At 43.5% G+C, this 12,500-nt stretch overlaps 1 protein-coding gene across 9 annotated transcripts in view; it reads right to left on the bottom strand.

The window, feature by feature from the left end:
* The window catches only part of stab1 (stabilin 1), a 284,951-nt gene that overhangs the window by 72,477 nt on the left and 199,974 nt on the right, over positions 1 to 12,500 (bottom strand). For all 9 annotated transcript variants that reach the window (XM_065002109.1, XM_065002108.1, XM_065002102.1 and 6 more), the window contains 3 exons: positions 8,839 to 8,964; positions 5,363 to 5,436; positions 961 to 1,032 (listed from right to left, as the gene is read on the bottom strand). In XM_065002109.1, the coding sequence (XP_064858181.1) occupies positions 961 to 1,032; positions 5,363 to 5,436; positions 8,839 to 8,964 (272 nt within the window). The remainder of the gene's footprint in view (positions 1 to 960; positions 1,033 to 5,362; positions 5,437 to 8,838; positions 8,965 to 12,500) is intronic.

Below are 12,500 nucleotides of genomic sequence, written 5' to 3'. Positions count from 1 at the left end.
TAGTGCACTACTTTAGACCAGGGCCTATAGGTTCTATAGGGAATAGGGTGCCATTTGAGACCAGCCTCAGTAATACTGTAGTACCTAACTATCGGATCCTGTGGATGTGCCTGGGTCAGACCTGGGTCAGATCTGAGTCAGCCCTGGTCAGACCTGGGTCAGATCTGAGTCAGACCTGGGTCAGATCTGGGTCAAACCTGGGTCAGACCTGGGTCAGACCTGGGTCAGATCTGGGTCAAACCTGGGTCAGATCTGGGTCAAACCTGGGTCAGATACTCGGGTGCGCTGGATTTACTTTATCAGGTTCAATGAAACCAACAAACCAATAGAACAGCCCTCCTGAACACCGGTCAGTATGTCACGTATTTAACACACTGGTCGGTATGTCACGTATTTAACACACTGGTCGGTATGTCACGTATTTAACACACTGGTCAGTATGTCACGTATTTAACACACTGGTCTGTATGTCACGTATTTAACACACTGGTCAGTATGTCACGTATTTAACACACTGGTCAGTATGTCACGTATTTAACACCCTGGTCATTATGTCACGTATTTAACACACTGGTCAGTATGTCACGTATTTAACACACTGGTCAGTATGTCACGTATTTAACACACTGGTCTGTATGTCACGTATTTAACACACTGGTCAGTATGTCACGTATTTAACACACTGGTCAGTATGTCACGTATTTAACACACTGGTCTGTATGTCACGTATTTAACACACTGGTCAGTATGTCACGTATTTAACACACTGGTCAAGGTAAATTACCTCCAGTATGTCACGTATTTAACACATTGGATATATATTTAATCCAAGTCTGATCTGATTAAAATGTCACCCTATTCCCTATATAGTTCACCTATTGGCCCCTGGGGGTGCACTGTGTAGGGAATAGGGTGGCTTTTGGGATGCACCTTGTAGTACTACAATACTCCAGTACTCACAGTCCGACAGGGGTTGAACGGGTAGCAGAAGTGTCCATTCCCAGAGTAGCCAGGTAAACAATTACAGGCAACCTGAAACAGGGGGAACAGTTAGTTACTCATGTAACTAAACTAAACAAAATGAAGAAGAAACTACTATGAAATAAAGATAAATTATATAAGGAATGATAGTAAAAAGCTTTGGAACATCTTAAATTGAATTTTAGGCAACAAGGCAAACTCAGCTCCATCATTCATTAAATCAGATGGCTCATTCATCACAAAGCCTACTGATATTGACTACTTTAATGATTTTTTTTCAATGGCAAGATTAGCAAAACTAGGCATGACATGCCAGCAACAAATTCTGAACCTACACATCCATGTATAACTGATCAAATTATGAAAGACAAGCATTGTAATTTTTTAAATTCCGAAAAGTGAGTGTGGAAGAGGCGAGAAAAGTATTGTTTTCTGTCAACAATGACAAGCCACCTGGGTCTGGCAACTTGGACGTAAAATGACTGAGGATGATAGGGGGACTGTATTGGACTGTATTAAAATGACTGAGGATGATAGGGGGACTGTATTGGACTGTATTAAAATGACTGAGGATGATAGGGGGACTGTATTGGACTGTATTAAAATGACTGAGGATGATAGGGGGACTGTATTGCCACTCCCATTAGCCATCTATTCAATCTAAGCCTACAGGAAAGTGTGTACCCTCAGGCCTGGAGGGTAGAAAAAGTAATTCCACTACCCAAGAATAGCAAAGCACCCTTTACCAATCAGCCTGCTACCAACCCTTAGTAAACTTTTGGAAACAAACGTGTTTGACCAGACACAATTCTATTTCACAGTAAACAAATTATCTTTCAGCACCCTTACAGGGAAATAGCACACGACATGTAGAGCACTTATACAAATGACTGATGATTGGCTGTAACAGATTGATAATGAGAAGATTATTGGAGCCTTTATCGAGCATAATCTGCCGCTGCTGGAAAAACTCACATGTTATGGCTTTACACCCTCTGCTAAATTGTGGATAAAGAGTTACCTATCTAACAACACAGAGTGTGTTCTTTAACCTCTTACCTCTACCTGGGACGCTTGCGTCCCAACTAGAGCTCTGGAAATGCAAATGCGCTACGCTAAATGCTAATAGTATTAGTTAAAACTCAAAAGTTCATTAAAATACACATGCAGGGTATCGAATTAAAGCTACACTCGTTGTGAATCCAGGCAACAAGTCAGATTTTTAAAATGCTTTTCGGCGACAGCATGAGAAGCTATTATCTGATAGCATGCACCAATACACTACAACAGAAAAGCACAGCAGGGGACGTAAACAAAATAATTAGCATTTCGGCGTTACACAAACCGCACAATAAAATAGAAAACAGTCATTACCTTTCACCATCTTCTTTGTTGGCACTCCTAGATGTCCCATACACTATTGGGTCTTTATTTCGATTAAATCGGGCCATATAAAGCCAAGATATCGTTATATGTAGACTGTGTGATAAACGAAAAAAACAGCGATTTCACAACGTAACGTCATTTTTTAAAATTCAAAAAGTAGACGATAAACTTTCACAAAACACTTCGAAATACGTTTGTAATGCTACTTTAGGTATTAGTAAACGTTAATAAGCGATAAAAATCATCCGTAGGCGATGTATATATCATTAGCTGTCGTCTTGGAAAAAATTTCAGGAGAGAGCTCTTCCGGAATGATCTGGGCGGAGACCGGAGGTAAGCGGTGCCCCTCTTTCGGTTCAACCAAGAATCAAAGATGATTAAATTCACAAGATACTCGACTACATGGGGATGCTGTGGGAGTTGAATGCTCGGTCTTATCTAATTCGGCTCACTGTTAACAATTGCTGGAAGTGGCGCAAGGATATTTATTTCCATTTTCTGTGATCAGGTTTTCCTGCGCTTTCCGATGTAACGCACGTTATGTAATAGCCACAGTCGTGATTTAACCAGTTTTAAAAACGTCCGAGGGTTTCCTATACACACATTCTAACCATATGAACGTACTATATTCCTGGCATGAGTAGCAGGGCGCTGAAATGTTGCGCGATTTTTAACAAAATGTTCAAAAAAGTAGAGGGTAGGAGCAACTAGTTAATGGAAGCCTCTCCAACATAATCCAGGTAGAATCAGGAATTCCCCATGGCAGCTGTCCAGGCCCCTTACTTTTTCAATATTTACTAATGATATGCCACTGGCTATGAGTAAAGCCTGTGTTTTGCCATAGTTTTGTCACAACTGTACTACCACAGATAGTACAACGAGCCAGATATTTCACCAGTTATATAAATGTCAAGCATCCGGTTGCCGTTTTCACTCGCTACTAAATATGGTGTTGAGAGGAAGCCTAGCGGCCGGCAGTGGGAGAAGATGGAGCGAGATCGGTTTTGGCCGACATTCTGCACATTTTCTCATCAATGCAACATTTGATCTTCATACAGTTTTCTGTTTACAAAACTAGAATCTGTAACAAACAGAGTGGACTGCATTTTGTAGACTTTACACTTCGCCAAAGTTTCTACAAATTGCGTTGTTTAGAAGGAGTGCAAAGGGGAATTAAGTTACTTCACAGAGTAGGCGTTCCCTAATGGATATATGCAAATAAATTCTAGAATGCACCAATAGGATCTTACTAGCTCCTCCTTGGCTCTACCCGCCTCCTTGCTTGTTCTGCCCACTATTAATAATTTGCTCCCATTGGAAATTACAGACTATGGTCTATCTTGGGTTAGTTATAAAAATCTTTGAGACTACTGCCCAGTCATATGGTGCCACAGAGAGGGACATAGGCAAATTACAGTTGGCCAAGAACAGAGTAGCACGGCTGTCCCTTAAAGGTACACAGAGAGCTAACATCAATGACATACATGCATGTCAATCTTGCCTGGCTCAAAGTAGAGGAGATATTGACTTTTACATTTACATTTATCCAGAGCAATTTACAGTAGTGATTGCATAAATGTTTATATTTGTTGGATTTAAAAAAACAGATACAAATACAAATTGTGGAACAACACGCCAGCACACACACTCTACACACACGTATTTATGGTTGTATTATAAATATTGTATTTTAGATATGTAGTGGTGTCATAATGTTATTTTTGTTTATGCCTTAATTTGTTTGGACTCCAGGAACAGTAGCTGCTGCCTTGGCAGGAAGTAATGGGGATCCATAATAAACCCCAGGAAGAGTAGCTGCTGCCTTGGCAGGAACTAATGGGGATCCATAATAAACCCCAGGAAGAGTAGCTGCTGCCTTGGCAGGAACTAATGGGGATCCATAATAAACCCCAGGAGGAGTAGCTTCTGCCTTGGCAGGAACAAATGGGGATCCATAATAGACCCCAGGAGGAGTAGCTGCTGCCTTGGCAAGAACAAATGGGGATCCATAATAAACCCCAGGAAGAGTAGCTGCTGCCTTGGCAGGAACTAATGGGGATCCATAATAAACCCCAGGAAGAGTAGCTGCTGCCTTGGCAGGAACTAATGGGGATCCATAATAAACCCCAGGAAGAGTAGCTATTGCCTTGGCAGGAACTAATGGGGATTCATGATAAACCCCAGGAAGAGTAGCTGCTGCCTTGACAGGAACTAATGGGGATCCCTAATAAACCCCAGGAAGAGTAGCTGCTGCCTTGACAGGAACTAATCGGGATCCATAATAAACCCCAGGAAGAGTAGCTGCTGCCTTGGCAGGAAGTAATGGGGATCCCTAATAAACCCCAGGAGGAGTAGCTGCTGCCTTGGCAGGAAGTAATGGGGATCCATAATAAACCTCAGAAAGAGAAGCTGCTGCCTTGGCAGGAACTAATGGGGATCCATAATAAACCTCAGAAAGAGAAGCTGCTGCCTTGGCAGGAAGTAATGGGGATCCATAATAAACCCCCGGAAGAGTAGCTGCTGCCTTGACAGGAACTAATGGGGATCCATAATAAACCCCAGGAAGAGTAGCTGCTGCCTTGACAGGAACTAATGGGGATCCATAATAAACCCCAGGAGGAGTAGCTGCTGCCTTGGCAGGAAGTAATGGGGATCCATAATAAACCCCAGGAAGAGAAGCTGCTGCCTTGGCAGGAAGTAATGGGGATCCATAATAAACCCCAGGAAGAGTATCTGCTGCCTTGGCAGGAACTAATGGGGCTCCATAATAAGAAAAAACACTCAGACGTACCTGGCCTATATTTCTACTTCATACAGCGAGAAGGCCAGTGCATTACACTGAGAAAGTGTTGCAGGGTATCGCAGGTTATTGCAGTAGTAAAGTGGTTGTGACCCCAATGGCACCGTATTCCATACATAGTCCACTACTGGTCAAAAGTAGTGCATTAAATAGGGAATAGGGTACCATTTGACAGTCAAACAAGTGTAGTCTTACCCAGTTCGGTCCTATTTTGATGCACTCTGCGCTATTGGAACATCCACCGTTGTTTACCAAACAACCGTCGATCTCTGCAAAAACACAACATCATATTGTCATTCCCTTTTCGATCATTCGTTCCTTTCTAAATCACAGTCAAAAGCTCGAGGATCACAATTCGCAGATTATTTTTTACATAAAATATCTTGCCGGTTAAATTTAGAGTCAAGGTTATCAGTAATTGTAACAGATTATGGCCTATTGTTATTATTATAAACAATTTGCATTGTCAAAAGTATAAATACTCCCAACAGTTATCATTTTTGGAAGAAAACTAATATTTACAAAATTAAGAAACTCTAGATAAAAAATAAGTAAATAAAATTGCAAACCACCTGCAGTACAGGACCACAGTTTGAAAACTAATGTTCTAGAGGCAAGTTGTTAGTTTGTATTTCACTTATTCATCCTTCCTATAACCATTCCCATTGAAATGATACTTTTTATTCAAGGGTGGGAGCAGACAACCGTGACCATTCTGTAGTTGATCAGGGTCCTGTTTTGAAGCGGTCAGTAATGGGATGCATCCCAAATGGCACCCCGTTCCCTACAAAGTGCACTACTTTTGACCAGAGCCCAATGGGGAATAGTGTTCCATTTGTGACGTAGCCATGGTTAAAGGGCTGATGGTAGAGTTCCATTTGGGACCAAGCCATGGTTAAAGGGCTGATGGTAGAGTTCCATTTAGGACCAAGCCATGGTTAAAGGGCTGATGGTAGAGTTACATTTGGGACCAAGCCATGGTTAAAGGGCTGATGGTAGAGTTCCATTTGGGACCAAGCCATGGTTAAAGGGCTGATGGTAGAGTTCCATTTGGGACCAAGCCATGGTTAAAGGGCTGATGGTAGAGTTCCATTTGGGACCAAGCCATGGTTAAAGGGCTGATGGTAGAGTTCCATTTGGGACCAAGCCATGGTTAAAGGGCTGATGGTAGAGTTCCATTTGGGACGTAGCCATGGTTAAAGGGCTGATGGTAGAGTTCCATTTGGGACCAAGCCATGGTTAAAGGGCTGAAGTTAGAGTTCCATTTGGGACCACGCCATGGTTAAAGGGCTGATGGTAGAGTTCCATTTGGGACGTAGCCATGGTTAAAGGGCTGATGGTAGAGTTCCATTTGGGACCAAGCCATGGTTAAAGGGCTGATGGTAGAGTTCCATTTGGGACCAAGCCATGGTTAAAGGGTTGATGGTAGAGTTCCATTTGGGACCAAGCCATGGTTAAAGGGCTGATGGTAGAGTTCCATTTGGGACCAAGCCATGTTTAAAGGGCTGATGGTAGAGTTCCATTTGGGACCAAGCCATGGTTAAAGGGCTGATGGTAGAGTTCCATTTGGGACAATGCCATGGTTAAAGGACTGATGGTAGAGTTCCATTTGGGACCAAGCCATGGTTAAAGGGCTGATGGTAGAGTTCCATTTGGGACCAAGCCATGGTTAAAGGGCTGATGGTAGAGTTCCATTTAGGACCAAGCCATGGTTAAAGGGCTGATGGTAGAGTTACATTTGGGACCAAGCCATGGTTAAAGGGCTGATGGTAGAGTTCCATTTGGGACCAAGCCATGGTTAAAGGGCTGATGGTAGAGTTCCATTTGGGACCAAGCCATGGTTAAAGGGCTGATGGTAGAGTTCCATTTGGGACCAAGCCATGGTTAAAGGGCTGATGGTAGAGTTCCATTTGGGACGTAGCCATGGTTAAAGGGCTGATGGTAGAGTTCCATTTGGGACGTAACCATGGTTAAAGGGCTGATGGTAGAGTTCCATTTGGGACGTAGCCATGGTTAAAGGGCTGATGGTAGAGTTCCATTTGGGACCAAGCCATGGTTAAAGGGCTGATGGTAGAGTTCCATTTGGGACCAAGCCATGGTTAAAGGGCTGATGGTAAAGTTCCATTTGGGACCAAGCCATGGTTAAATGGCTATTGGTAGAGTTCCATTTGGGACCAAGCCATGGTTAAAGGGCTGATGGTAGAGTTCCATTTGGGACGTAGCCATGGTTAAAGGGCTGATGGTAGAGTTCCATTTGGGACGCAGCCATGGTTAAAGGGCTGATGGTAGAGTTCCATTTGGGACGGACGTAGCCATGGTTAAAGGGCTGATGGTAGAGTTCCATTTGGGACCAAGCCATGGTTAAAGGGCTGATGGTAGAGTTCCATTTGGGACGTAGCCATGGTTAAAGGGCTGATGGTAGAGTTCCATTTGGGACCAAGCCATGGTTAAAGGGCTGATGGTAGAGTTCCATTTGGGACCAAGCCATGGTTAAAGGGCTGATGGTAGAGTTCCATTTGGGACAATGCCATGGTTAAAGGGCTGATGGTAGAGTTCCATTTGGGACCAAGCCATGGTTAAAGGGCTGATGGTAGAGTTCCATTTGGGACCAAGCCATGGTTAAAGGGCTGATGGTAGAGTTCCATTTGGGACCAAGCCATGGTTAAAGGGCTGATGGTAGAGTTCCATTTGGGACGTAGCCATGGTTAAAGGGCTGATGGTAGAGTTCCATTTGGGACGTAACCATGGTTAAAGGGCTGATGGTAGAGTTCCATTTGGGACGTAGCCATGGTTAAAGGGCTGATGGTAGAGTTCCATTTGGGACCAAGCCATGGTTAAAGGGCTGATGGTAGAGTTCCATTTGGGACGTAGACATGGTTAAAGGGCTGATGGTAGAGTTCCATTTGGGACGCAGCCATGGTTAAAGGGCTGATGGTAGAGTTCCATTTGGGAAGTAGCCATGGTTAAAGGGCTGATGGTAGAGTTCCATTTGGGACGCAGCCATGGTTAAAGGGCTGATGGTAGAGTTCCATTTGGGACCAAGCCATGGTTAAAGGGCTGATGGTAGAGTTCCATTTGGGACCAAGCCATGGTTAAAGGGCTGATGGTAGAGTTCCATTTGGGACCAAGCCATGGTTAAAGGGCTGATGGTAGAGTTCCATTTGGGACCAAGCCATGGTTAAAGGGCTGATTGTAGAGTTCCATTTGGGACCAAGCCATGGTTAAAGGGCTGATGGTAGAGTTCCATTTGGGACCAAGCCATGGTTAAAGGGCTGATGGTAGAGTTCCATTTGGGACCAAGCCATGGTTCAAGTACTATTTGAAATCAATTGTTTTTGGACTAGCCTGCTTAGAGTTCCAGATGGGCAGGGTTTGCAGTTTTGGGACCATTCTCTTGGCCCATTAAGCCAGACAAGTTCAACTAAGCCCAGATCAATTATAGTATTTTAACCCAGGTCTGAGACACACTGCTATTGATATGGTTGTAAATATTTTAATTGGTTCTACTGTTGTTGTGTTTAAATGCGTTGAGTGTAAAGTGGCAGTCTTGCCCACCTGTCATTTTGTGACTAAGCTTCGGGCTCCATAATGTTTTGTTGTCTCCGCCTGGAACAGACTACTACTGTTGATTATCTAATGAATTCAATCACTCAATCAATCACACGCCATACCTAGACACCACACCCCGTCTCCAGTGTATCCTTCTGGACAGGTGCAGGTCCTCTCCCCAGGTAACGTCTTGGTGCAGTTGGCAATCTGAGCGCAGCCTCCGTTCCCAGTGGCACACAGGTTCACCTCTACGGAACATTAGTTTACCAGTTTAGTTTACCAGTTTAGCTTACCAGTTTAGTTTACCGGTTTAGCTGACCAGTTTAGTTTACCAGTTTAATTTACCAGTTTAGTTTACCAGTTTAGCTTATCAGTTTAGTTTACCAGTTTAGCTTACCAGTTTAGCTTACCAGTTTAGCTTACCAGTTTAGCTTAACAGTTTAGCTTACCAGTTTAGCTTATCAGATTAGTTGACCAGTTTAGTTGTCCAGTTTAGTTGACCCCACAGTGACCGTACGTACATACCCCAACCAGAAGCCGGGGATTACAGGCAACATCCACACTGAGCTAAAGGGTAGAGCTGCCGCTTTCAAGGAGCGGGACACTAACCCGGAAGCTTATAAGAAATCCTACTATGCCCTCAGGCAAACCATCAAACAGACAAAGCGTCAATACAGGACTAAAATGGAATCCTACTAAACCGGCTTTGACACTCGTCGGATGTTGCAGGGCTTGCAAACTATTACAGACCACAAAGGGAAGCACTGCCGCGACCTGCCCAGTAACACGAGCATACCAGACGAGCTAAATCACTTCTATGTACGCTTCGAGGTAAGCAACACTGAAGCATGCACGACAGCACCAGCTGTTCCGGACGACTGTGTGATCATGCTCTCCATAGCCGATGTGAGCAAGACCTTTAAACAGGTCAAAATTCACAAGGCCGCACGGCCAGACGGATTACCAGGACATGTACTCCGAGCATGCCCTGACCAACTGGCAAGTGTCTTCACTGACATTTTCAACCTGTCCCTGATCGAGTCTGTAATACCAGCATCAAGCAGACCACCATAGTCCTCCTGGACAGGTGCAAGAACACCAAGGTAACCTGCTAAATGACTACTGATCTGTAGCACTCACATTCATAGCCATGAAGTGCCTTGAAAGGCTGGTCATGGCGCACATAAACACCATCATCCCAGAAACCCTAGACCCCCTCCAATTTGCATACTGCCCCAACAGATCCACAGATGATATAATCTCCATTGCATTCCACACTCCCTTTCCCACCTACGTGAGAATGCTGTTCATTGACTACAGCTTAGTGTTCAAAACCAGAGTGCCCTCAAAGCTCATCACTAAGCTAAGGACCCCGGGACTAAAGACCTCCCTTTGCAACTGGATCCTGGACTTCCTGATGGGCCACCCCCAGGTGATGAGGGTAGGTAACAACACATCTGCCACACTGATCCTCAACACGGGGCCCCTCAGGGGTGCGTGCTCAATCCCCTTCTATACTCCCTGTTCACCCATGACTGCATGGCCAAGCACAACTCCAACACCATCATTAAGTTTTCCGACGACACAAAGGTGGTAGGCCTGAACATTGACAATGATGAGACAGCCTATAGGGAGGAGGTCAGAGACAACCTCTCCCTCAACATGATCGTGGACTACAGGAAAAGGAGGGCAGAGCACACTCGCATTCTCACCACCTGGGCTGTAGTGGAGCAGGTTCAGAGCTTCAGGTTCCTTTCCACATCACCAACAAACTAGAATGGTCCAAATACACCAAGACAGTTGTGATGAGGGCATGGCAATGCCTATTCCACCTCAAGAGACTGAAAAGATTTGGCATGGGTCCTCAGATCCTCAAAAAGTTCTACAGCTGCACCATCGAGAGCATCCTGACTGGTTGCATCACCGTCTGGTACAGAGGGTAGTGCCTACGGCCCAGTACATCACTGGGGCCAAGCTTCCAGTCTTCCAGAACCACTATACAAGGCGGTGTCAGAGGAAGGCCTGCTCTTTTCATGACATAGACTGACCAAGTGAATCCAGGTGAAAGCTATGATCCCTTGTTGAAGTCATCTACACTTCAATCAGTGTAGATGAAGGGGAGGAGACAGGCTAACGCAATATTGGGAAGGTGTTCTTAATGTTTTGTACACTCAGTTTATACTAATATTTAAGAGTAAACAGTAAATAACAGAGTCATAGCCAGAAATTGTCCTCCCATTTTAGGTGACCAAAAGTATTGGGACAAAATCATGTGTATATTTGTATATATATTTTTTATGTATTCAGTGCCTACAGAAAGTATTCACACCCCTTTACTATTTCCACATGTTATTGTATTACAGCCTGAATTTAACATGGATTAAATTGAGATGTTTGGTCACTGGCCTCCACGCAATACCACATAATATCAAGCGGAACTATGTATTTCAATATTTTCTCCTACAAATGAAAACACACATTTAAGCTGAGTTTTCAAGTGTTCAACACCTTAGTTATGGCAAGCCTAAATAAGTAGTGAAAATATGCTTAACAAGTCACATAAATTGCAAGTCACTCTGGGTAGAAATAATCCCCGCAGGCGGCCTTTTGCCTTTTGGTAGGCAGTCATTGTTCATAAGAATTTGTTCTTAACTGACTTGCCTAGTTAAATAAATGTTAAATAATTAAAACATGAAAATCATTTTCGCTCTGTGTGCAGTAAATAATTTTTGAATGACACCTCATCTCCACATATATAATTATCTGTAAGGTCTTTCAGTCGAGCAGTGAATTTCAAACACAGATTCAACCACAAAGACCAGGGAGGTTTTCCAATGCCTCGCAAAGAAGGGCAGCTATTGGTAGATGGGTAAAAATACAAACAAGCAGAAATTGAATATCCCTTTGCGCATAGTGAAGTTACTAATTACACTTTGGATGGTGTATCAATACACCCAGTCACTACAAAGATACAGGCGTCCTTCCAAACTCAGTTGCCGGAGAGGAAGGAAACTGTTCAGGGATTTCACCATGAGGCTAATGGTGATATTAAAACAGTTACAGAGTTTAATGGCTGTGATAGGAGAAAACTGAGGATGGATCAGCAACATTGTAGTTCCTTCACAATACTAACCTAATTGACAGAGTGAAAAGAAGGAAGCCTGTACAGAATAAAAATATTCCAAAACATGCATTCTGTTTGCAACAAGGCACTAAAATATACTGCATAAAAATTTGGCAGAGCAATTCACTTTTTTGTCCTGAATAAAAAGTGCTACGTTTGGGCCAAATCCAATACAACACATTACTGAGTACCACTCTCCATAATTTCAAGCATAGTGGTTACTGCATCAAGTTATGGGTATGCTTGTAATCATTAAGGACTGGGGAGTTTTTCAGGATAAAAAAAAACGGAATAGAGCTAAGCACAGGCAAAATCCTAGAGGAAAACCTAGTTCAGCTTTCCAACAGACACCGGGAGTATTCACCTTTCAGCAGGACATTAACCCAAAACACAAGTCCAAATCTACACTGGAGTTGCTTACCAAGAATTCCTGAGTGGCCGAGTTACAGTTTTGACTTAAATCTAGTTGAAAATCTATGGCAAGACCTGAAAATGGTTGTCTAGCAGTAATTAACAAATATTTGACAGAGCTTGAAGAATTCAGAATGACTCCCAGCTCTTAGAGACTTACCCTGAAAGACTCACAGCTCTTAGAGACTTACCCAGAAAGACTCATAGCTGTAATCACTCCCGAAGGTGCTTCTACAAATTATTGACTCT

The sequence above is a fragment of the Oncorhynchus nerka genome, linkage group LG15 (genome assembly GCF_034236695.1).
Source record: "Oncorhynchus nerka isolate Pitt River linkage group LG15, Oner_Uvic_2.0, whole genome shotgun sequence".
NCBI lineage: Eukaryota > Metazoa > Chordata > Actinopteri > Salmoniformes > Salmonidae > Oncorhynchus > Oncorhynchus nerka.
The sequence above is the reverse complement of the archived record's forward strand: the minus strand, read 5'-3'. Positions and strand labels throughout refer to the sequence as shown.